General features: G+C 44.1%; 1 protein-coding gene across 1 annotated transcript; it reads left to right on the top strand.

Moving 5' to 3' along the window:
* Nucleotides 1–1,152: 1,152 nt before the first annotated feature.
* LOC123074581 (phospholipase A1-II 3) lies at nt 1,153–3,530 on the top strand. Its single transcript, XM_044497380.1, has 2 exons — nt 1,153–1,996; nt 2,739–3,530. The coding sequence occupies exons 1-2, from the start codon at nt 1,364–1,366 to the stop codon at nt 3,354–3,356; spliced, it is 1,251 nt and encodes a 416-aa protein (XP_044353315.1). The 5' UTR covers nt 1,153–1,363; the 3' UTR covers nt 3,357–3,530.
* The last annotated feature ends 24,100 nt before the right edge of the window (nt 3,531–27,630 follow it).

Raw genomic sequence — 27,630 nt, 5'->3', positions numbered from 1 at the left:
ATAATCTAATCAAAATCCACAATTCATCGGATCCCAACAAACGCACCGCAAAAGAAGATTACATCGGATAGAACTCCAAGAACATCGAGGAGAACATTGTATTGAAGATCAAAGATAGAGAAGAAGCCATCTAGCTACTAGCTATGAACCCGTAGGTCTATGGTAAATTACTCACGCTTCATCGGAAGGGCGGCAAGGTTTATGTAGAGGCTCTTCATGATCGAATCCCCTTCCGGCAGAGTGCCGGAAAAGGCCTCAAGATGGGATCTCACGGGAATCAGAGGCTTGCGGCGGCGGAAAAGTATTTTGATGGACGCTTCTGATGTTGGGGGAATATTTGAGAATACATAGAGGTGGAACTAGGGTTAGGGGACTCCCGAGGGGCCCACAAGCCAGGGGGCGCACCCTTGAGGCTTGTGGCCTCCTCTGGACTCTTCTGACCCTCTCTCCAAGTCACGTAGGTGTCCTCTGGTCCAAGGAAAATCATCATAAAGTTTTATTCCGTTTGGACTCCGTTTGATAATCCTTTTCTGTAAAAGCCAAAAACATGTAGAAAAAAACAGAAACTGACACTGGGCTCTAGGTTAATAGGTTAGTATAAAAAATAATATAAATAGCATATTAATGCATATAAAACATTCAAAACAGATAATATAATAGCATGAAACAATCAAAAATTATAGATACGTTGAAGACGTATCAGACCCACTTAACAGCTGCACGGGGTATATCAACTCGTGCTACTAGTACACTGTACCTGTAGCGTGGGGTTGTGATCCGCGCTACTACTACTTAATAGTAGCGCGGACCACTTACCCCTCGCCAGTGGTATTTGTCTACCTAAAGGGTTTTTCCTTGTAGTGGCATATGGTCATTTAGTCCTAGAGATTAGGGAGTTAAGAGGAGTGGGTAGTTTTTACCATAGAAAATTCATTGTAGTCAAAATAGAGTTGCCGATCGGTTGGTCAACTATAGCCGCTCCGAAAGAACTACTGTTGTGTGGTTAAACTCTGTTCCACCTTGTATCGAGGATTTGTGGCCTCTCGAATGTAACACTATAACTTTCCAATAAACACCCCCTTTATCATGCAAAAAAAAGTATATATATACTATTTTCCTCCAAAAGCAGGGCAGACCCTTCTCGGGCGTGTATATATTCCTTCCTTGATTCTTCCTCTTCCCTCTACAAGTTACTCCATTTCTTTCCTCCATCCTTTTGCTTTCGGCCACTCTCTGCACGTTGCTGGCCTGTGGGAGAGCTGGTGGCACTGTGGCAGTGACATCCGTATTTATCTGAATTGCAGCCTTCTACCATCAAGCTCTCCTCCGATTCTTCCAGTTGCATGCACACAAAGTTTCCCAGATGTATCACTATCTGCGACTCTCTCTACTGCTGGTCACCACTCTCTCCGACGTAGCAATTGCTCAAAGATGGAGGGAGATCAGCGGCAGCAACCAATGGAGCGGCCTCCTAGACCCCCTCGACATCGACGTCCGGCGCGACGTCATCCGCTACGGCGAGCTGGCGCAGGCGACGTCGGACGCCTTCATCACGGACCCCGCGTCGCCGTACGCCGGGGCTTGTCGCTACAGCCCGGCCTCGTTCTTCAACAAGGTTCAGGCATCCGACCCGGGCGCGTACCGCGTCACAAGGTTCATCTACGCGACGTCGAGCGCCCGGCTGCCTGACGGGTTCATGGCGAGGCCGCTGCCGGCGGGCGCGTGGAGCACGGAGTCCAACTGGATGGGGTACGTCGCGGTGGCCACGGACCGCGGCGCGGCGGCGCTGGGGAGGCGGGACATTGTGGTGGCGTGGCGCGCGACGAAGCGGGCGACGGAGTGGGCCAGCGACCTGGACTTCGCGCTGGTGCCGGCGGCCGGCATCGTCGGGCCGGGGCGCGGCTGGTCGCAGCCGTACGTGCACAGGGGGTTTCTGTCCGTGTACACGTCCAAGAATTCCACGTCCCGGTTCAACAGACGAAGCGCGCGCGAGCAGGTAAATTCCTTGCGACATTTCAGGTTAACAGTCTTAGATTAGTTCTATTTTGAGGAGTACTATTCTGAGGGTGTTATTAACAGTCTTAACTACTTCTCTAATCTGCACTCTCCTAGAACTGCAATATTATACCCAACTAAAAAAAGAATTGGAATATTATCGTCCCAACTGGACTAGGTCGATGATCTGCTGTAGGGCGTAAGTCCACCGGCATAAACAGTTCCCCATAATTCTCCTACACTTGGAATATTTTTTGTGCTGGCAGTCCCAACAAGCTCGCTGTTGTGCTGCTGCGCATAAATTCGTTCCCACTTCTGCATGGGGCTTGGGTCAAGACCGGGACATCTCGTCGTGTCATCCGAATATCTGACTGAAGTTGACAACGGCCAACGCTCCTCATTTAAGACCAACGAAATTGCAGTGTGCAAGGCCAGCAGGTTTCACACTCGTTCTGCTGAATTCACGTACAATCCGACAACCTTTCTTTCTGAACATCACATGGTGTTGTTAATTGGGGTGGTTGTTGTTTTTCTCTAGAGTAGCAGAGTAGGAGAGGGGGCACGGAATCTGTTTGGATTTTGGAACATCTGCATTTTCATACTCTAAACTAATATCTCGAAAGTGTTCACGGGTAGGGTGTGCTTTATGAGCATCTGTGACTATGTGCGCTTGAAAAAACATTTGCATGTCATATAGGAGTGTTAAAAGGAAGGAACCATCACATGCTCCAAATTTTTGACAGGTGCTGACTGAAGTAAGAGGGCTGCTCGATACGTACAAGAACGAGGACTGCAGCATCAGCATAACCGGCCACAGCCTCGGAGGCGCACTGTCGACGCTCAACGCCATCGACCTGGTCGCCAATGGATTCAACGTCCACGGTCCGTCCCGATCCCCTGTGCCCGTCACGGCCATCCACTTCGGCGCCCCCCGCGTCGGCGACGAGCAGTTCAAGAAGGCTTTCCACTCGATGGCCGGCCTGAGCCTGCTCCGGGTCCTCAACGTCCCGGACATCGTGCCGACCATCCTGCCGCCGGTGATCTACGCCGACGTCGGCGTGGAGCTGCTCGTGGACACGCGCAAGTCACCGTACCTCAAGGAGAAGGCGGGCCCTGCCCAGTGGCACAACCTCGAGGGCTACTTGCACGGCGTCGCGGGCACGCACGGCGCCCGCGACGTCGCGGGGTTCGGCCTGGAGGTGGACCGCGACTTGGCGCTCATCAACAAAGAAGAGGACGCGCTCAGAGACGAGTACCCCGTGCCGGCGATGTGGTGGGCGGAGAATAACAAGGGCATGGTCAAGAACGCCACTGGACACTGGGTGTTGCACGACCACGAGGAGGGTAACCTTGCGTTGTGATCTTTTCTTTTCTTTTTTGCCTAAGATCGTTGAAAGGCTTTTTACGAAACATAATACTGCCTCTTATCGAAAATGTAAGCTGGTCTTCTGAACTTTTTACCGTCAAATATTTCTGTGTTTGTCATTCTGTAAGGAAAAAATACTAGCATCATACAATGCACTACAATTACTTTATATGGCATGATATGTTTGCACCGAAATTAATGGTCAAAATATGATAGCAATGCCTGTGTCACCGTAAGTGAAGCCTTGCGATTCTCCTCGAATTGGTCTGACAGGACAAAGTTGAACAAGCTCCCACATAGATTCATGTGGTCTCTTTGGGTCGACGAGACTATGATTTCTCATTATACGTTGTTGACGGCAAGATCGGGCGTTAGACTCTTTAGATGGACTCAAGTGTTCAACGATGACGATTGCGGCCATTGGCGTTGATCTTCAGAGGCACCTGTATGAAGATTTTTCTGTTGTCATCAACAAGGTAAAGCCAGCTCCTTATGGAAGTGGCAACGACGGTGCATCGACGCCTAGTTTTGAAGATGGTAGTAGTTGTACGGTGGTCCAGTGATCATTATGTAATTATTATTATGTTTAAGGTGCTTTGTAATTTTAATAAACTCCTATAATAGATTTTTGTCTTTCGAAAAAAAGTAAAGCTTTTTTTTAGCGGAAAGGAAACCAGTTTTCTTAGCAGAAAAAACCCACCTTTTTTAGAATAAAACCAGCTTTTTAGGGGAGAGAAGAAAACCAGCTAAACTAGAAGAAAACGAAGCTGAAAAACAACTATAAAACCAGTAATTGGCCTTGTCCATGGCCCGCGTTGCGGCAAATAGTAGAATTTGCCCGCCATCTCGCCCATTCATGAGGCGCAGCTAAATTGGGCTCGTCGATGTCCGTGTTCGCCCCTTGCGATGAGGGGTGCAACGCCCGTGCTTTGTATCATCCCAAATGGTACCGGGCCGCACGAAACAAAGGCCATGCTTGATGCGCTTCATCGGGTTTTTTTTAACACGGTACAAACGCAAGCGCTCGTATATATGCGCATACATTCACCCTTATAAAGGCATGCTCTACCCCTATGAGCACCTTTGGAAGACTGAACTGGAATATCATCTTGAGATTTACGAAGTCATCGTAGATGACTTGAACGTGCATCGCCGGAAATCCTGAAATAAATCCAGAAAATGCGAGCACCAGGATTTCAACCCTGGTGGGCTGGGGATACCACTGTCCTTCTAAACATCCAACCACAAGTTGGTTCGCATGCGCTCCGTCACTTGAGCTTCGGTAATTCATTGGTGCTTGAAGGCTCACGTGGGTAGCTCGGTCTAGATGTGCGAATTGGTATGTTGTGCAACCTTCACCAACGTATTGAACTGAGGCAATGGCCTCTTCGAATCGATTTGATGCAACACCTGAGAAGAAGGGATAATGTTGATATGCCTTCCGAAGACCACAGGGACAAATGAATAGACTGATTAAACATTGTTAAAATGTTGATGACGGTCAACCTTTCACATGAATAGGATATATTTCGTTGGAAGCTGACTATTTCTGACGCCTTCTCAGTTAAATCCATGATATGGACTGCATCAATGATGGACAAGCTTTCCACCATAAATATTGATAAGGGGTGGACTGATCTTTGTGAGCGGATGATGTCGATGAGAAAATTGTTGGATAACTTGTGAGATGCTCTCGAACTCTTCGGTTGTTCCCTCGTTGCCAATGCGACCGATCTTCAACCCTATGGATATTCACAAAACCACACACTTGCACATGTAGCCGCCGACCACGAAGTGGTTCTGCAATCTCCCAATTCCCAATGGAACGACAGATAGCACTTGACTTTCGGTAGCAAATAGACCCTATCGAAACGAATTTAGTGTAGATAAATATTCCTAATCGATGGAAAGAGGAATATGAATTCAGCGGAATGCTTATAGCACTTCAATCTGGTCGAGGTTTAATCAAAACGTGGTCTGACCCTAAAAGCCACGACTTACAAGGGTATATAAAGACCCCTGGACGTCCAACCAAGTGTTGGAGTCAAAATCAACCATATCTCTAACTTTCCTAACTTAAACGACTCTATCTGGGAAACTGGCAGAAACAACCGCCGTATTATTTTGACGACTATGACTCGGTCACCGCGAATTGCAGGCTGCGGGTATACAGTTTGGAAAGCACATGACTCAAGCTTTCCAAATTTTATTTATACGCTTTATTTGCAGCACGGACATGGATTCTGCACATATATCAATTTCGGGCCTCCTGGCGGTCAATCTGAGTCGGACATGGAATATCTTGTTTTCAACTTTCGTTCTCTTCATGTGATGATGGCGCCACTTCCTCCCACACCTCCCTCGTGCTTTCCACCATTCCTTGTGCATAGCTTCTTGCCCAAGCACCCGTCTCGCCATTAATTCAATCCTAGTGATACGAAAAGTCCATGGCTTAAGCATTATAAAATTCTTCGAAAACAAAGTAACATGTTCAACTAGGAATGAATTCACCTTGTGATATTTGTCAGCGAGGCTCATATTTCTTTCCAACTTAAGCAAGCTGAATCATCATATTTTGTGAATATATCCTCATCATCCCCCCTTTCTTTAAGAAAATTCGTCCGCGGCTTTGGGTAAGCTAAAAATGGCAGAAACAAAAAGAACAACGTGTACTCGTAGTATATGTATATATAACATGTTGTATCATTTTTGTTGTCATGAAAAAGATTCCCAATATGCAATATGCAACTTAAATTGCAAGTATACAAGACAAAATGTCCATATGGAAACAAATAATATTTCAGGAATCGGCAATCATAGTTGCAAGTATAAGTGAAGTTCATATAGTCATGACGAGAATGAGGAACAAACATGTATAATGTCTTATTGTTCATGAAGTCCAAAGTCCTCACAGAAGATCGATGGTCAAATGTGCTATAAGCAAGGTCAAACCAATCCAAAATATTCAAAAGTACATATATTGGATATCATGCTTCAACTGAGCCACTCTGATATGTAGAACAAACATATGTATGATCATGATCATTACTCGCAGCTTGTAATACTGGTATGCGCCGGTGCTATAAAAACGGTTTTTAACCCCTTTCCGCGGCGGCACTTGAAATCGTCGCCAAGTGAGTGTGGGAGATAGGGAGGTCCTTCCCACATGACCCAGAAACTGTAGGGATAGGGAGCCAAGATGCATATACAGTACTCCTACTCGTTTGTGCTCGCATTGCCATTGCAGTCGGTATTCTGTGGTGCTATGTTTACGATGTGCGGCCCATCACAAACGGTTCACTATTATAGAATGTGTATGATAAGCATACAATCACACACATTCGCTTTTCCCAAACCGTATGCAATAACTAATTAAGAGAATTAGCCAATAGTTGTACGTGTGTCGGACAGGATTACGAAACGTCAGACCGTCGTAACATTGTCGTACACGCCAACTATCACACACGCTATTCTGTGGTGCAACGTTTACGATCCATACTTCATCAGAAACAGTTCATGGTTGTGAATCGTGTACGATAAGTCAACTATCACAAATGTTTAGTTTGCCCGCACCATTTGTGATATTGTCTGACATCGCACACGCTTTGCAAACGACAACTGTGTGCATGCTTGCACACGTTTCCTCTCTGTGAACCGTGTCGGATTATGGTGTATATCGCAAACGTTTGTGTTTTACCAACCGTGTGTGCCGTAACGACCTGGAGAGCGTAATTTTACTGTAATTTAATTGCTGCTATTTCAAATTGTACCAGATTTGAATTTGAATTTGAATGTATGCTATAGCTTTATTCATATCCATCAGGTTCAAACAACCAATGCATTATTAGATTCATAGGTACATATGTTCAAGAATTACATAAGAACCAAATAAATAATGATGAACCATAGTTGTATACTTGTACTATTAGAGACGATAAAGAAAGAGGCGAAATACATTCTGGTTACTGAACAAGGTGAAGCGAAATGCCCATATTGTGCCCTCCTCCATGCAGAAGGCACGCACGACTCTAGTCCAACCCCTTGTGATGGTTGACCGCCCATCCTTCACGGTCTTCACGAAAACATCTAGATAATCCTCGTGTTTTGGTAGAAATACTTTAACCTTTGCATGCCCACCAATCATGTAGTTTGAGAGGCAATCTTGAGTAAACTGCTTTGGCAGCCACTGCAAAGGAAAAAGATTCAGACAATGTCATCCAACACAACTCATTATGGGCAGTAAAAAGAAGGCTGCAGAGTTCTCACTTACCATCCCGAAGTTCGATGTTGTCTTGGATAAAGTGTAAACAAATATTTTTATTACCATCTTTTGACCCATTTTACTAACAATCTTTATTAGCTTCCTCACTTGATGCTGGTTCATCGATATCTCATTGCCCCATACGCAGAAAGGGTCGAAGCGCGGATCTTTACCAATGACATATGTACCTAAAAGCACCAAGTTAATATTAGAAGCTAAACAACAATTGCACAATGATGTAGTACAACACTCTTTTATAATATCTTATAACATCCAATATACACACATATTAGATGAATTAACATCTTATATTATGGGTCGGAAGAAGTTTATTGCATTCTTACAAATTATCGGCTGATTAACTGCTGTTGTATCCATGGATTAGAGTTAGTTTGAGCTAGTTCGGGCTCAAATAGCCCTAAAGTATATCCAAATATGAGGGCTAGTTTGAGCTAGTTGCATCTAACCCACCCCAAAAAACTATCCAACCCAAGAGGTGCTAATTGGAGCTAGTTCTCCAAGTGCACTTATTGTCAATATAACTGATACGTCTTCAACGTATCTATAATTTTTTATTGTTCCATGCTATATTATATTCTGTTTTGGATGTTTAATGGGCTTTATTATACACTTTTATATTATTTTTGGGACTAACGTATTAACCGGAGGCCCAACCCAAATTGTTGTTTTTTGCCTATTTTAGTGTTTCGCAGAAAAAGAATATCAAACGGAGTCCAAACGAAATGAAACCTTCGGGAACGTGATTTTCGGAACAAACGTGATCCAGAGGACTTGGAGTCCACGTCAAGAAAGCAACGAGGAGAGCACGAGGCAGGCGGCGCGCCCTCCACCCTCATCGGGCCCACGTTGCTCCACCGACGTACTTCTTCCTCCTATATATACCTACGTACCCCCAAACCAACAGAGGCATCCACGAAAACTTAATTCCACCGCCGCAACCTTCTGTACCCGTGAGATCCCATCTTGGGGCCTTTTCCGGCGTCCTGCCGGAGGGGGCATTGATCACGGAGGGCTTCTACATCAACACCATAGCCTCTCCGATGATGTGTGAGTAGTTTACCTCAGACCTTCGGGTCCATAGTTATTAGCTAGATGGCTTCTTCTCTCTCTTTGGATCTCAATAGAAAGTTCTCCACGATTCTCGTGGAGATCTATTCGATGTAATCTTCTTTTGCGGTGTGTTTGTCGGGACCGATGAATTGTGAGTTTATGATCAAGTTTATCTATGAACAATATTTGAATCTTCTCTGAATTCTTTTATGTATGATTGGTTATCTTTGCAAGTCTCTTCGAATTATCAGTTTGGTTTGGCCTACTAGATTGATCTTTCTTGCAATGGGAGAAGTGCTTAGCTTTGGGTTCAATCTTGCGGTGTCCTTTCCAAGTGACAGCAGGGGCAGCAAGGCACTATTGTATTGTTGCCATCGAGGATAACAAGATGGGGTTTATATCATATTGCATGAGTTTATCCCTCTACATCATGTCATCTTGCTTAAAGCGTTACTCTGTTCTTATGAACTTAATACTCTAGATGCATGCTGGATAGCGGTCGATGTGTGGAGTAATAGTGGTAGATGCAGACAGGAGTTGGTCTACTTGTCACGGACGTGATGCCTATATACATGATCATACCTAGATATTCTCATAACTATGCTCAATGCTATCAATTGCTCGACAGTAATCTGTTCACCCACCTTAATACTTATGCTCTTGAGAGAAGCCACTAGTGAAACCTATGACCCCCGAGTCTATTTTCCATCATATTAATCTTCCAACACTTAGCTATTTATATTGCCCTTTTATTTTACTTTGCATCTTTATTTCTCTTTATCATAAAAATACAAAAATATTATCTTATCATATCTATCAGATCTCACTCTCGTAAGTGATCGTGAAGGGATTGACAACCCCTTTATTGCGTTGGTTGCGAGGTTCTTATTTGTTTGTGTAGGTGCGAGGGACTTGAGCGTGGTCTCCTACTGGATTGATACCTTGGTTCTCAAAAACTAAGGGAAATACTTATGCTACTTTACTGCATCACCCTTTCCTCTTCAAGGGAAAAACCAACGCAGTGCTCAAGAGGTAGCAAGAAGGATTTCTAGCGCCGTTGCCGGGGAGTCTACGCAAAAGTCAACATACCGAGTACCCATCACAAACTCTTATCCCTCGCATTACATTATTTGCCATTTGCCTCTCGTTTTCCTCTCCCCCACTTCACCCTTGCCGTTTTATTCGCCCTTCTTCCGTTCGATATTGCGTTACCATGTGCCTTAGTTTTGCTTGCATCTTTGCTTGCTAAGAGTTTATGGATCCCCATCCACTTGCTAATCTTTTTAAGAGATCCAATTATTATGAACCTATTGCTAGTGAGTTGAGTGCACTAGATTATCTTTATGAGGTTTTGCTTGAAATTCATGAATCTGAAAATTGTGATGAAGAAATTTATGAAAATATTCACGATAGCTCCTTGAATAAAAAGCATGATTGCAATGATTTTACTATAAATTATCTTGATGTCAATTGTGCTAATAATATGCAAAACCCTAAGCTTGGGGATGCTAGTTTTACTATGTCTACCACTTGTTGCAATGATCATGATTGGGGTGATTCTTCTTATGATCTTGAAAATTTATTTAAGCCCCACGATGAATATGAGAATTATAATAATGTGTGCAATAATATTGAAAGTGGGTTTGGAAGAGTTTCAACTTTAGATCCCACATATTTGGAGCATGTTCAATCTTATGAAATTTTTGATAAAAGTGGGTTTGGAGAGGTCATGACTTTAGCTAATGTTAATCCCACTATTTTGGAAGAGTGTCAACTTTGCATACATGTGGATCGTGTTAAGCATATGTTTTGTGATAGCTATATTGTTGAATTTTACTATGATACTACATGTAATTGTTATGAGAGGGGGAAATATGGTTGTAGAAATTTTCATGTTACTAAATTACCTCTCTTCATGTTGAGATTGCTATCATCTCTTTCTTCTTCCTTGCATATGCTAGTTTTTGCTTTCCTTGATAATTTGTTTGCTTATAACGTACCTATGCATAGGAAGTATGTTAGACTTAAGTGTGTTTGTCACATGTTTTATGATGCTCTCTTTGTGCTTCAATTCTTGTCTTTCATGTGAGCATCATTAAAATTATCAATGCCTAGCTAGGGGCGTTAAACGATAGCGCTTGTTGGGAGGCAACCCAATTTTATTTTAGTTTTTTTGCTTTTTGCTTCTGTTTAGGAATAATTATTTGATCTAGCCTCTGGTTAGATTTGTTTTTATGTTTTAATTAGTGTTTGTGCCAAGTTAAACCTATAGGATCTTCTTGGATGATAGTTATTTGATCTTGCTGAAAATTCCAGAAACTTTCTGTTCACGAAAACAATTGTTAAAAATTACCAGAACGTGATAAAATGTTGATTCCAATTGCAGCAGATCAATAAACAAATTGTCTAGGTCTTCCTATTTTGGTAAAATTCTTTGAGTTCCAGAAGTTTGCGTTAGTTACAGATTACTACAGACTGTTCTGTTTTTGACAGATTCGGTTTTTCATGTGTTGTTTGCTTTTTTTTGATGAATCTATGGCTAGTAAAATAGTTTATAAACCATAGAGAAGTTGGAATACAGTAGGTTTAACACCAATATAAATAAAGAATGAGTTCATTACAGTACCTTGAAGTGGTGTTTTGTTTTCTTTCGCTAACGGAGCTCACGAGATTTTCTGTTAAGTTTTGTGTTGTGAAGTTTTCAAGTTTTGGGTAAAGATTTGATGGAGTATGGAACAAGGAGTGGAAAGAGCCTAAGCTTGGGGATGCCCATGGCACCCCAAGATAATCTAAGGACACCTAAAAGCCAAAGCTTGGGGATGCCCCGGAAGGCATCCCCTCTTTCGTCCTCATCCATCGGTAAATTTACTTGGAGCTATATTTTTATTCACCACATGATATGTGTTTTGCTTGGAGCGTCTTGTATTATTTGAGTCTTTATTTGTTAGTTTGCCACAATCATCCTTGCTGTACACACCTTTTGAGAGAGACACACTTGATTCGGAATTTGATTAGAATACTCTATGTGCTTCACTTATATCTTTTGAGCTATATAGTTTTTGCTCTAGTGCTTCACTTATATCTTTTAGAGCACGGTGGTGGATTTGTTTTATAGAAACTATTGTTCTCTCATGCCTCACTTAGATTATTTTGAGAGTCCTACAAAACAGCGTGGTAATTTGCTTTAATTATGATAGGCATTCAAGATTAGTAAAAAATTCTTATGAGTGTGTTGAATACTATGAGAAGTTTGATGCTTGATAATTGTTTTGAGATATGAAGATGGTAATATTAGAGTCATGCTAGTTGAGTAGTTTTGAATTTGAGAAATACTTGTGTTAAAGTTTGTGATTCCCGTAGCATGCACGTATGGTGACCGTTATGTGACGAAGTCGGAGCATGATTTATTTATTGATTGTCTTCCTTATGAGTGGCGGTCGGGGACGAGCGATGGTCTTTTCCTACCAATCTATCCCCCTAGGAGCATGCGCGTAATACTTTGTTTCGATAACTAATAGATTTTTGCAACAAGTATATGAGTTCTTTATGACTAATGTTGAGTCCATGGATTATAGGCACTCTCATCCTTCCACCATTGCTAGCCTCTCTAATACCGCGCACCTTTCGCCGGTATCATAAACCCACCATATACCTTCCTCAAAACAGCCACCATACCTACCTATCATGGCATTTCCATAGCCATTCCGAGATATAGTGCCATGCAACTTACCACTGTTCCGTTTATTATGACACGCTCCATCATTGTCATATTGCTTTGCATGATCATGTAGTTGACATCGTATTTGTGGCAAAGCCATCGTTCATAATTCTTTCATACTTGTCACTCTTGATTCATTGCATATCCCGATACTCCGCCGGAGGCATTCACATAGAGTCATATTGTTGTTCTAAGTATTGAGTTGTAATTCTTGAGTTGTAAGAAAATAAAAGTGTGATGATCATCATTATTAGAGCATTGTCCCAAGTGAGGAAAGGATGATGGAGACTATGATTCCCCCATAAGTCGGGATGAGACTCCGGACTAAAAAAAAAAGAAAGGCCATGAAAAAAGGAAAGGCCATAAAAAATGAGAGAAAAAAAGAGAAGGGACAATGCTACTATCCTTTTACCACACTTGTGCTTCAAAGTAGCACCATGATCTTCATGATAGAGAGTCTCTTATGTTGTCACTTTCATATACTAGTGGGAAATTTTCATTATAGAACTTGGCTTGTATATTCCAATGATGGGCTTCCTCAAAATGCCCTAGGTCTTCGTGAGCAAGCGAGTTGGATGCACACCCACTTAGTTTCTTTTGTTGAGCTTTCATATACTTATAGCTCTAGTGCATCTGTTGCATGGCAATCCCTACTCACTCACATTGATATCTATTGATGGGCATCTCCATAGCCCGTTGATACGCCTAGTTGATGTGAGACTATCTTCTCCCTTTTTGTCTTCTCCACAACCACCATTCTATTCCACATATAGTGCTATGTCCATGGCTCACGCTCATGTATTGCGTGAAGATTGAAAAAGTTTGAGAACATCAAAAGTATGAAACAATTGCTTGGCTTGTCAACGGGATTGTGCATGATTTAAATATTTTCAGTGATGAAGATAGAGCATAGCCAGACTATATGATTTTGTAGGGATAACTTTCTTTGGCCATGTTATTTTGAGAAGACATAATTGCTTAGTTTGTATGCTTGAAGTATTATTATTTTTATGTCAATATTAAACTTTTGTCTTGAATCTTTCGGATGAACATTCATACCACAATTAAGAGAATTACATTGAAAATTATGCCAAGTAGCAATCCACATCAAAAATTCTGTTTTTATCATTTGCCTACTCGAGGACAAGCAGGAATTAAGCTTGGGGATGCTTGATACGTCTCCAACGTATCTATAATTTTTTTTTGTTCCATGCTATATTATATTCTGTTTTGGATGTTTAATGGGCTTTATACACTTTTATATTATTTTTGGGACTAACCTATTAACCGGAGGCCCAGCCCAAATTGCTGTTTTTTTTGCCTATTTCAGTGTTTCGCAGAAAAAGAATATCAAACGGAGTCCAAACGGAATGAAACCTTCGGGAACGTGATTTCGGAACAAACGTGATCCAGAGGATTTGGAGTCCACGTCAAGAAAGCAACGAGGAGAGTACGAGGCAAAGGACGCGCCTACCCTCCCCCCAGGCGCGCCCTCCACCCTCGTGGGGCCCACGTTGCTCCACCGACGTACTTCTTCCTCCTATATATACCTACGTACCCCCAAACCAATAGAGGCATGCACGAAAACCTTATTCCACCGCCGCAACCTTCTGTACCCGTGAGATCCCATCTTGGGGCCTTTTCCAGCGTCCTGTCGGAGGGGGCATTGATCACGGAGGGCTTCTACATCAACACCATAGCCTCTCCGATGATGTGTGAGTAGTTTACCTCAGACCTTCGGGTCCATAGTTATTAGCTAGATGGCTTCTTCTCTCTCTTTGGATCTGAATACAAAGTTCTCCACGATTCTCGTGGAGATCTATTCAATGTAATCTTTTTTTGCGGTGTGTTTGTCGGGACCGATGAATTGTGGGTTTATGATCAAGTTTATCTATGAACAATTTTTGAATCTTCTCTGAATTCTTTTATGTATGATTGGTTATCTTTGCAAGTCTCTTCGAATTATCAGTTTGGTTTGGCCTACTATATTGATCTTTTTTGCAATGGGAGAAGAGGTTTGCTTTGGGTTCAATCTTGCGGTGTCCTTTCCAAGTGACAGTAGGGGCAGCAAGGCACTATTGTATTGTTGCCATCGAGGATAACAAGATGGGGTTTATATCATATTGCATGAGTTTATCCCTCTACATCATGTCATCTTGCTTAAAGCGTTACTCTGTTCTTATGAACTTAATACTCTAGATGCATGCTGGATAGCGGTCGATGTGTGGAGTAATAGTAGTAGATGCAGGCAGGAGTCGGTCTACTTGTCACGGACGTGATGCCTATATACATGATCATACCTAGATATTCTCATAACTATGCTCAATTCTATCAATTGCTCGACAGTAATTTGTTCACCCACCGTAATACTTATGCTCTTGAGAGAAGCCACTAGTGAAACCTATGGCCCCCGGGTCTATTTTCCATCATATTAATCTTCCAACACTTAGCTATTTCTATTGCCCTTTTATTTTACTTTGCATCTTTATTTCTCTTTATCATAAAAATACCAAAAATATTATCTTATCATATCTATCAGATCTCACTCTCGTAAGTGACCGTGAAGGGATTGACAACCCCTTTATTGCGTTGGTTGCGAGGTTCTTATTTGTTTGTGTAGGTGCGAGGGACTTGAGCGTGGTCTCCTACTGGATTGATACCTTGGTTCTCAAAACTGAGGGAAATACTTACGCTACTTTACTGCATCACCCTTTCCTCTTCAAGGGAAAAACCAACGCAGTGCTCAAGAGGTAGCAATAACCCTGTCATCCAAACACCTCTTTGGATGACGTTAGTTCAGGGTTAGTCATGAGCTAGAAACTAACTCTAACTCTAGCTAAGTTAAGTATCCAAACAGGGCTGTGTTGTTGTTGTTGTTGTTGTTGCTGCTGCTCTTCTACGTATATCTAGACATCATCAGAACATTAAGGTAACACTCTTCGTTTTTTCTATGTAGCCTAGGATTGCTTATTTAGACATTAAGTACAGTGCATGTTGCTATGTAGCCTCAGATATATTACATATGGCCCTAGTTAACCTAACGATAAATGGGTTACATATATATATTCAGTTAAAAGTCCGATTCTCCGATTAGTCCCTTATCAGACCCCGGTCTATATGGTGCCAGCTACCGATATCCTGAACGGTGAGTATATATAAGCCATGGGATGAAACTGACCTCGATGGAAAACAACAGTCGTTCCCAAAATTGTCCTGTGTAGGTATATCGAGAGGCATGTTAAGCACAACAGGCTAAACATCAACCAAAATTATCCATGGCAGATAAAATAATCTCCAAAAGATAGCTTCAGTGTGCAGGTTTAAGCACACTAGTAAAGCAAAACAAGGGGAAAGGTGTGTTAACTGCAACAGGCCTAACATTTAACAACAAGCAAACATAGTCATTCAAACTAGTATTGTGCCGGTCTAAGTACAGTGGTTATTATTAAATAAAAATGGAAAGGCATGTTAACTACAAGATGCGGCAACCAAATGTAGTCATTCATAGTGGTATTGTTGAAACTTGGTGCTGATGAAATTGAACTGCACGGTTCATACTTGCACATATAGAACATCACATTGTGAATAACTGGAATAAACAAGGCATACTACAAACAACCAAAGATAGCATTTGAAACTGGACATATGCTAACAACAAACAACCGAATAATAAAAAAACTTTAAAAGAGGCATATGCTAGCTATAACAGGCTTAACAACAAGCAAATATATGCATTCCTATCGGTATGTTTAAAACTAGATTGATGAAATGTACTGCACAGTAAATAATTGCACATATAGAGCATCACATTGTAAACAACTGAAAAAACAAGGCATACGGCAAACAACCAAATATAGCAATTAAAACTGGACATACTCTCACTATACTACAAAAGGGACTCGACAAAACAAATCATGGGTTTCCCCCTCTGAAGAGGCACGGAAAAATAAATCATGGGTTTCCTCACTTGTCACAGATGGGCTTGTTCCCGTGGGAAGAGCATGGACCCTGGATGCACTCCATGTTGTCTCAGATGGTCTCCTTCCCCTTAGAAGAGCACGGCTGTAGGGTGCCCTCCCTGATGTCGCAGACGGGCTCTTTCCCCTTGGAAGAGCAGATGGGATCTTTCCCCTTGGAAGAGCCGGAGAGGGTGCCCTCCTTGTGGTCACCATCGATGTGGTCTGACTTGGAAGCTGTGGATCCCAAGCCAGCGTCGCAGAACGTGTCCTTCAGAAATGACAAAAGGGGCTCGATGGCGATGTAGGATGGCAAATTCTTGACAGCGAGCCGGAGGAGATCAGCGGTGGGGCCATGGATGAGACCAACGGCGGTTGAACCCGAGGGGTTGGGGGTGGGCCACTTAACCTGTGACATAGCCCGCCTCGGGCCGTCGCTGTCGACGACCTCGATGTCGTAGCCGGCGTCCGCGACATACCCGCATACTCTAGCCCGCTGATTGAGTGCCTGCGGCCAGTAATGGTCGTCAGCTTCCTCTGCGACGTTGGGCGAAGAGACCGCGTTACACCTCTTTTGGGCCAGTCGCTCCTCCAGCTCCACGGCAATCGAAGTCGGGCTTAGGCTGCGATGCTCTGGAGTGGGGGATGGGGATCTATGGGAAAGGGGGCGTTTGGCAGGCATCATCTAAGAAACTAAGGGCGGCCTGGGTATGGAGATCAGTGGGTAAGCTGCACGGGAAAACCAGCTGATGTTGACAATGGAGGCCTTGCGGCGGCGGCGGGGGGGACCTTGCTAGGGTTTCGAGAAAGGGAGGGGGTGTGCGTGTGTGTGCGTGCTTGAGGAGGTTTTGCTGTGTGTGTGTGTGTGGAGGGGGCGGGGGGGGGTGTTTGAGGAAATGACGTGGGTACTTAAAATTTACGCGGGAGTCAAACGCGGGAGTGAAATGCCGGGCCTATTGAAATTTTTGATGATGGTGCATCGCACATGGTGCGGAGATAACAAACATGTGTTATGAAACAGAAAAACCCTCGAGGCAGGCATATATTTTTGAGGGATGCAGGCGGCATTGGGGACAAGAAACATCACACACGGTCGAAAAACAATAACTGTGTGTTAACAAATAGAAAAAAGCTACAGGCGGGTATATATTTTTGAGAGGGGAAGCCTCGTGGAGCCCAATGTACTGTGCGGATGTGTGCATGACAGGGGCACCAGCGTGGCACACGGTTAGTTTGAGTGAACCGTGTATGTTGCGTCATCCGACCTGTCTAATGTTCATAAATTTGGCGAAAAATGACGCGGGAGAGGGTCAGAATATGAACACACTTGCATGTGGACCAAATTTATGTATGTAAAGGGTGGTTTGATGTTCAAATACCAAATGAAACTTCAACGTGGCACGTATCTCACAAAGCGCACGACATTTCTTGCCCCCCTCGTGTCGGCACGATGGGAATCCTAAGCTATGAATGCATCCCCCCCAACCGGGGTTCACCTAGCAAAGTGCGAAGTAGCAAGCAACCCCCCTTGTGTCGGCACGAAGGGAATCCTAAGCTATTAATACATGCCCCCCAACCGAGGTTCCCCCCCCCCCCGCCACACACTTTCAGTCGGTGTGCCAGAGAGGCACCTCACCAAGATGGATCGTAAAACGGACCAAGAATAATCCCTTGGTCGTACAATCTCTCTCTTGTTGTTGGTCAAAGTGATGGCCGTCCATGCGAACTCGGAGATGGGCTAGCTCGCCAATAATCACACGAGTAGCTAGTCCCCGAGGACAACCACTGCATGCGTGTGGCCCAAACATATGTATGGAGAGGTGTATTTTTGAATACACAATGGAAAAACTTTGATGTTGCACCGTGACTTCGAACTAGAAATACCCACACTGAGTGAGGGTTAGGTTGATGATGCATATGTATGTTACACCACACTTCAAGCCGGCGACGGGGATTCATGCATGCATGCATAGTATATGTGCTCAAACTTAATTAGGTCCGAATCTCACCATAACCTATTCTATGATAACACGAACCAAAGGAAGAATCTGCCATGGTAACCAATCTTGTTGTCGGTCAAGGTGACCATGGATGTCCATGCGGGCCCACGAATATATAGGCTTGTCGCCAATAACCACGCGAGGGAGTGTACCATTCGAAGACAACCACCACATGCATATGTATGGAGGTGATGCATGCATGCATGTTTGAATACCATTTCACAACATTGTTGTGGCGCGTGCGTTGAACATCGTACAGTCCCCACACAGAGTGAGATCGGTTCATGACGTGTCGTTGTACTAGCCACTTCAACTCAATGGGAGGGATTCATGCGTACACATGCATGTGTGTCTGCTCAAACTATATCATGTCATCCTAGAGCATGACCTATATATATACTGTATTACAAGCAAACAAATAAGCCCCTCCTAAGTCAATTTAACCTCTCTCGTTGTCAGGCAAAAAGTAGTGATGGACCAAGCGGGCCCATAGATGGAAAGCAACGATATCGCTGATAACCACTTAAGTGGGTGCGAGAGGATAACCACCATCGCTTTGCATGTGGGCCAAATATATGTTGAATACCCAAAATGCACAACTTTGATGTGCCACATGCCTCAAAAACCGTAAACCCCCCACATAGAGCAAGGTTCATGAAGCGTACTACATATGATGGTCCCCTTCCCCCTCTTCGACACATATTATATGCTCCTACCATAATACAACCCAAAAAGAATCCTCCTCGATGGTGAAATTAACTAACCTCTCCCGATGTAGGTCAAAGTGATGCATGCATCGATGATGGCCTCGTGGGCCCATAGATGGGAGCGTCGCACATGAGTGTCCTAGCTAGGATAAGCACCGCCTGCATGCATGTGGCCCAAAGAGGTGTTGTGTGATGTTTGAATAGCCAATTTCCCAACTTTGATGTGGCACATGCTTCGGAAACCGAAAAGTCCCGACACTGAGTGAGGTGTACTTGTTCACGGACGCGTACGTATAGTATATATGCTAGTCCCCTCCCACCTCTTCGACGTGTACTATATACCACCATAACACAAACAAAAAAGATTCTACCTTGCCGGTCAAATTAACATCACTGCCGGCTGTTTATCAAAGTGATGGACGACAACCTCGCGGGCCCACAGAAAGCATCACACGCGAGTATCGAGTGCCGTGTAGGACAACCATCTACTGCATGTGGCCAAAACATGTATGTATGAAAGGGTTGTGTAATGTTTTAAATAATGAATTCACGACTCGGATGTGGCACCTGCCTAACAAAACGGCCAACCCACACAGTGGCTCACAACTCATAGTGTACTGCGAGCCACCCACCACCCCACAGACGCACACACCCATACACACACCGCAAATCCACTGCAACTACGATGCATGTTAAATTATCCCGCGGTGAACATATGTTACCAAAGGAGGGACGTTTTAATTTCGAATAAAAAACAGAGATCATTAAGACGTTTTGGTACATTAATTTATTGATTTTCTACGGGTATAATGTGCAAAAATCAAATTTGAGCTACATGCCCACGTGACAGTGCACCTAAATGGATTGCAAAAACACATGTGTCTCACTTGGTGCATGTTTGTGCAAGAAATTTCAAACATTGAGAATCTTGATTTTTAAATTCTAGTGCATCCAAAACTTATTTGAAGTTCATGAAACTTATCGTGTTGTCATATGGACACCAATACAAAGTGGCATTGTACTTTTTGTCAAATTTGAGACCAGTTTTGGTGTAATCTTTACCTAATTACAAACGGGAGATTATTAATAATTGGGAACCAATATCCCAAACGAATTATTTATTCGAACCGTGAGCGTTAGACCAACAATGGATATGTGCCATGCTTCGATTAAGCAATAAAGCGGCAGCATTAATCATCGAAATAGAAAATCAATATACGTGCCGCCACGCGACCCGTGTGCGTGCGAGCAGGCGTGAGTTGACAGGACGCATGCGAGCAGTCCGCCGCGAAGGAGACCGGGAGGCGTGCATGTAGGTGTGTGAATTGACGTAGGTGTGCTCACTACGCAGTGTCATCGGGAGGCGCGCGAGTAGCTGTGTGAAACAACGGTAGGCATGCCAGCAGTTCGGTGCATAGGCTCACTGGGAGGCGACCCAGCGGTTTGACCTCCGCCCGCCTCTCTCGCACTACTCCATATTAATGGTGCGCCCGAGCGGCTGCACCCCCGATCCTCACCACACACAGAATCCTCTCTCTCCGCTTGCATCCTCGACGCCGCTGTCAGTCCTCAAAGCCGTTAGTGTATGAGGATGCCGCCGAAGTGCCCCATCGGAGGGAGTGGCGATGCCGGGGCTACTGAAGCACCAGAGCATGGCGTGGAGGTGGAGACAGAGGTTGCCGTCACCGTCGGCGAGTTATCGCTGCACTCTGACATCGTCGACAACGTCGACCTTCCACAGCCGGAGGCGGAGTTCCACACCGACTCTGGTGATGACTCGGGTGACAGCCCCGGCGACGACTCCGACGACCACTCCGGCGACGACGGACAACTGGTTAGTCATCTATACCCATTTCTGTGTCAAATAGATCCTAGGGTTTCTCTGGTTACTCCTGCCTCCCCCTTTTTGGAATGGAAATTTATGGTTATGTTCTCCCAATCCATGAAATCCGAGTAAGTTCCGTTAGATCCGTGTAGTGTATTGATTGATTGTTTGAATGGTACAAGTGATAAGTGATTAGTTCTTTCATCTGTGCAAGTGATTTCTGCTAGTAATCCGACTAGGGTTAGTGTTCTTGCTAATAATTCCTAACCAGGACTTGACAATTGATTTTGAATGACCTACATATGTTTGTGCCATTTTTTTTTCAAGATTGGTCTGTACATAGACGACTGTGCTTAAAAATCGAACCATAATCTCTGGATATGTATAAATAAATAGCAATAAATTCCTAATCCTACTTCACGGCATGTAAACATTGATTTGATGCCAAATTTGTTTTACTATCTATATAGGTGCTGTCTCACGATGTGGACAACGAGGATGAAGATGGCCAGAGGAGGTACAAGAGGCAAATCCTGAGGGAGCTTCATACGTGAATGCATAACGGGCATATTAGGACCTGGAACGGCGGCTATCGATGCCCATTTTGCTACCACAAGCTTCATGACGCGTATCTAAGTGTTCTGGCGCATGCAAGAGGACGGGTCGTTGGCTCCTTCAAGCAGAAGTATTCTCGCAGGGTGGCGCACAGCATGTACGCCGAGTACCTGGAGAAGCTTCAGGATCGTGCCGGCATGTGAGATGAGATGTGGGATCGAACTATGTACGCTTGAATATGCTTAATGACAGTTGAACTATGTACTTATGGTTGAACTATGCTTGTGTATGTGTAAGCTTATTATCTATGTCTGAGTATGTTTAATCTATGTTTACTTATGTCTAACCGTGGGATATGGATGCAATCAGTTCGGTTGATGGAATCTACCCCCATCCTAGTTTATTAGTCCCCTTTGTAATTTGTGTTAAATTTTGACCAAGATTTAACTGACAAAATGTTAGTGCAGGACAGCAAAAATTATAACGTTGGATGGGTATTTGAGCATAGTGTTCAATGATATAATTTCTGGTTACATGCACAAACATTTCTTAGTTAAATATTTGGTCAAAATTTGGTACAAATTACAAAGGGGACCAATAAACCAGGACGGAGGTAGTACGTCAATCACACACGGTTCCCAAAATTGGAACCGTGTGCAATGACTTTCATTTTGCCTGTTGCATCAATCACACTCGGTTGTCTCTAGCAAACCGTTGCCTCCGAAATTCTTTGTGGGGCAGAAAACCCTCATCACCCAATTCAAAAAAGAAAAAAGAAAACCCTCACCATCCTCACGTCACAAAAACCCTCACCCCGCCCGCCACCCCCTCCGGTCCCATTCACACCTACACAAGCTCCTTCACGTCTATGCATGGCACCGCCTATCGCGGCGGTAACCACTTAGCTCGACGCCTGCCACCACAGCTAGGCTGCCGGCAAAGCCCACCGCATTTCGCCACTTCCGCTTGCCGCCGCCTATCGCCACCGACTTTCTCGATGCTGCTCGTGGTCGACCGAGCTCCGCTCGGTTGGGGAATCTGCCGTACTGAGGGTTCTTTCTCATGGACAACAAGGTAACTAATTTAATGAGATATTATATCATCTCTTATCCCAGTTCATCTGCCTCCTTTAATCACCTGGCCAAAATTGCTGTGAATTCATTTTTATTCGAGTTGATTTGAGGGTTTTCTTCCATTCATAGAGTGTACAGTGCGCAGACACATCTGGACTTTGCGGCCTCCGCCAGACATTCCATCTCACCGTACCAGATGACTTGAGGATGCGCGCGGTATGTTCAATCTCACCCTAAATCGGTTGGCATGGCCTACTTTCCTGAACATATTCTAAATATTGCTACATTTGGATAAAAGGTGCCACATGCACCATATACGTCAAAGGGGATTTCCCCCCTCTTCTTTCTATATTAGGCAAATTAATGATGTATTGTTCTTACTCTCATATTTCCATGACATCATGTTTACCCTATCTGTTTAATTATAGAGTTTTCTCCTTCGATTTCAACTGTTGTACAACTCTTTCAATTTGGGCCCATATTTGCATGTTACCATATTTTCTTTAACAATCCTACCATTTTTTACAACGCGTCCCTTACTATGTAACAGAATCTGTAGTGCACAATCTTTCCCTTTACATAAATCAAGACTGCAGGGATGTCATACTGAACACAAACCATGGATTTACTATCGTTGCTACTATAAGACTTGATGAATGTGGTGACTCCTATTTTGGCACTGATCTCTGGAAAGAAATTTCTAAGTTTTATGTACTGAAAGCTGGCACTATAATTGCACTGCACATAAAAGGGCCTGGTCATGAGATATATGCTAACTTCCCCGACGATATCATCCGTCCAGACTTTGTTTGAAGTAAGTTTTCTTTTCAACTACCTGCATGTTGACTTACCCAGCAATATCAAATGAATTGCGTAGTATTTAAGCAACCAATTGTTATTCCAGTTTCTTATTATATTCCTACCTAATAACTTCTAGTTACCAATACACTTTTCTATTGCCCAGTTTTATCTAAATATTCCCTGTACTCCCATTTCTATCAGAAAGTGCCGCTGACAAGGAGACTCCGGAGGTGGAGAATGGGGCTGCCAACAAGCGAAGGCGGGGCGAGCAAGAACCGCAAGCGACTCCAGCAGGCTTAGACTTCATCAGCAACCTCCCCGATGATATGTTGACAGTCATCATCTCCCTCCTCCCAATCAAATATGGGGCGCAGACAACCGTCCTTTCCCGGCGGCGGCGCCCCCTACGGAACTCCACCCCTCTCGAGCTCATCGACACCAACGAGCTCTGCCATGGCTATCGCAAAAGCTTGGATGCGTTCTCCAAGATCCTCGGCAGTCACCTTGGCCCAACCAAAGGCCTTAGAATGGGCAAGTTCCATTCCAACGGCAAGGACCGAGCCAAGCTTGACGACTGGTTCCGATCCCCCGCCCTAGATCAGCTCGAGGAGCCCACTTTTGATGATGTGCATATGCGCTCGCTGCCAACGTCCGCGCTCCGCCTCGCGCCCACGCTGCGCGTCGCCAAGTTCAGGAACTGCCATCCCCCCTTAATGATGCACCCGCTCTTATTCTACCACGACTGAAGCACCTCGAGCTCGTCGCCGTCTAACTCCCAAATGGTGACATGGAGCGCCTGCTCCATGGCTGTACTACACTCGAGTACCTTCGTCTTTAAGCGATCAATGGATTGAGTAGCTTCCACATCACCTCCATGACTCTCCAGACTATTTATGTGTGTTGCTGGTGCGGCAGGAAGACATCACAAGATGTGTACCACGGTATGGTCATTGAGGACACACCTGCACTTGAGAGATTACTTGTACTTGATCAAGAAGGTCCACCAAGAATCAATGTCATTTCGGCGCCGAAATTAACAGTGGTGGGCTACTCGTCTGACAAATACTCCGAACTTGTTATTGGATCCACACCCGTTCAGGTACAAGAGCCGCCTTCTACCTCTCCTTCTACAAATTAACATTATTTATAATTTTGAAGATGTTTGTTCGTCTGTCATCCAGAAAATGATTCCGACAAGCTTGACTCCGAAACTGCGCACAGTGAAGGTCTTGGCACTAGAATCTATCGGCCCCAACCTGGAGCAAGTTGTCAGTTTCCTGAGATGCTTTCCGTTCCTGGAGAAACTATATATCGAGGTGATGTTCCTTTCGTGTTAAATGTTAACCATAACGGAGTTCAATTTGTGACACCTTTTTCCAAGTTTACAATGACAATGTACTACGATTTCTGAAGGATTCTTTTGGAGGATTTCAGTACATACATGTCCCCCCCCCCCATATTGGTTGCTTGATCCATATGGTTACAATCCATAAGCATTTCTCCTTTGGATTCATCTGTACTAGTTTTTTAGGGAACTTTCCATCCACTCCAACCTCTTGTGAAGAAGGCTACATTTTTCTAGAATAAATCAAATGCCCATGTTAATCATGTCAGATCGAAGATGGAATGTTAGTGCATTTTAGAAATCCTGCAAACCAAATTGGCCTGTAGTAGTGTTCAAAACTGCATGTAGGCACTAACATGTTTTCTTATTTTGCAGATAAGATTAGGCCCAATGGTGGATAATGTGATACAATATAACAATCACGTCAAATGCCTAGATATGCATCTCTCAGAAATTACTTTGAACTCCTACCGAGGGACCTTACCGGAGATTATATTCGCTAGGTTCTTTGTTGTCAGAGCAAGGGTGCTGAAGGTAATGCGGTTTGCCCTACATTTATTTCTCAAAAATGAATGCACTACTGCGGGATACTACTAACACGACACTACGATCAGAGACCCTTTGCTGAAACTGTGTGTGATGCAATAATCGCAAACGATGGTGTAAAAAACCCGTCAAAAAAGGTGCAAAACATTTGCAATGGCGGAGCCATCAAACACGGTTCAGATTTTAGTTGCGTGTGCGATGCAGGACACACGGTTAATCCATTCAAACTGTCTGCGATGAGGCAGAACAACAGAAACGGGCAGCCATAACAATGTGTGTGCGATGCAGGACACACGGTTAATCCATTCGAACTGTTTGCGATGAGGTAGAACAGCAGAAATGGGCAGTCATATCAATGTGTGTGTGATATACGATATAGGTTAACTCGGACGAACTGTTTTTGATTAGGGAACACAACAGAAACGGTTCAACTAACAAGATGTGTGTGATATGCGGCATACAGTTCACATGGATGAACTATTTGCGATGAGCCAAAACAACACAAACGAGCCATGTAAACAAGATGTGTGTGATACGAGGCAAACAGCCAACTCGGATGAATTGTTTGCGATGAGAAATTACAACACACATGGTCAATGCAGTTACTTCGTGTGCGATTCTATGTGTACAAAAAACTTTGAAAATGCAAACTAGTTGCTTACAGTGGCAGAGTATCGCACACGATGCGTCTACGAGTACTCGTGTGCAATGATTAGTATGTTGCACATATGTTTTGCAAGATCGTGGATGTCTCCTAGAGGGGGGGGGGTGAATAGGCACTTTAAAATAATTATGGTTTAGGCAAGCACAAAACCTACAACAACTAGGCTCACCTATGTGCACCAACAACTTATGCTAAGCAAGATAAACAACTAAGTGATAGAAAGATATAAGACAAGAAACAATATGGCTATCATAGAGTAAAGTGCATAAGTAAAGGGCTCGGGTAAGAGATAACCGAGGCACGCGGAGACGATGTTGTATCCCGAAGTTCACACCCTTGCGGATGCTAATCTCTGTTTGGAGCGGTGTGGAGGCACAATGCTCCCCAAGAAGCCCCTAGGGCCACCGTAATCTCCTCACGCCCTTGCACAATGCAAGATGCCGTGCTTCCACTAAGGGACCCTTGAGGGCGGTCACCGAACCCGTACAAATGGCAACCCTTGTGGGTGGTCACCGAACCCGTACACTTTGGCAACCCTTGGGGGCGGTCACCGGTACCCGTCAAATTGCTCGGGGCGATCTCCACATGTAACGACCCGACCCAAAATCGGTCAAGTCTCTGTGTAGCTGTACCATCCCAAGATCATGCTGGCACACACAGTACATTGATGCAAAGATTCAAAGTTCAATCACACCTGAATTTATTACACGATTCTCATATCGAGTCTTTATTACATCATAATAAATTCGGCCGAAGGCCAACTCATGAGAAATAAACTAAATAAAGCTGCGGAAGCGTAGACGAATAGCGAGTCCATCCGACTCCAAAGGGCAATCGCCAAGCGTGGATCGTAGCCTCACTCCTGGTCGGAAAACTCCTCTGCAACATAAGACATTGCAGCCGTGTAGGTCAGCATTTTGAATATGCCAGCAAGTCATGAAAAGAGGACAACAATAAAATTACTAATACTATATGCAATTTGGCCGTGGGGCTCTAAGTTTCATTGTTTTGCGAAAAAGCCGTTTTTTCCCTACGACAAGGACTTGTTTGCAACTACTACAAAATGTTGGTAGTTATTGAGATGGTTCCGCCAACCAATGTCTCGTTCCCAATTATTAAATAACCCCCTCAATTAATTTATTAAGTTCAGTGTTGAGATATGCGAAATACTCCAATTCCAGAGGCTCATTTGTCCATAACCGGGGAGACGGCTAATCGATTAGGTTGTACTCTGCAGAGGTTTGTGCACTTTACCCGCAAGAATCGTTCCCTCCTTTAAGTCTTCGCACTGCCTGGTGTTTGAAGACGGGACGAACGAAACAGGGTCTTCCGAAGAGTTCCTCTGGGCCACTACCGGTGCCCATCCAATCCTACCATTCTTCTACATCTCGTAGCACCGTCCGGCTAGAGTCACGCCTAGGGTTGACCAAGCCAGAGCCCATAATGGCTTGCGGCTGCACAGGTAAGCTTCCGGTCAATGGGGTATCCATCCGTCTCTTCGTGGCTGGGTGAAGCTTTCCGCAAGATGTCATGGCGCTTCTCCATGCATCCCGGCCATCCGCTGGTTTCTCCAGGGTGCCCGTCAACCGTCCTCCACCCAGTAGTGAATTTTGAAGTCCATCTTGAGATTGATGTCATGGGGTTTTCATCATCTTGACTCTCGCATCTCCCTTATGAATCACTCAACCAACCCCGTCTACGAGCATAGCAAAATAAACTACATCGTCCCGGGCATTGGTAACAAGGG

This window comes from Triticum aestivum, chromosome 3D (genome assembly GCF_018294505.1).
Source record: "Triticum aestivum cultivar Chinese Spring chromosome 3D, IWGSC CS RefSeq v2.1, whole genome shotgun sequence".
NCBI lineage: Eukaryota > Viridiplantae > Streptophyta > Magnoliopsida > Poales > Poaceae > Triticum > Triticum aestivum.
The sequence above is the reverse complement of the archived record's forward strand: the minus strand, read 5'-3'. Positions and strand labels throughout refer to the sequence as shown.

Coding starts and splice junctions, on each gene's coding strand:
- LOC123074581 (XM_044497380.1), top strand. CDS start 1,364: ATGTATCACTATCTGCGACTCTCTCTACTGCTGGTCACCACTCTCTCC. Junction 1,997..2,738: donor GACGAAGCGCGCGCGAGCAG/GTAAATTCCTTG, acceptor AATTTTTGACAG/GTGCTGACTGAAGTAAGAGG.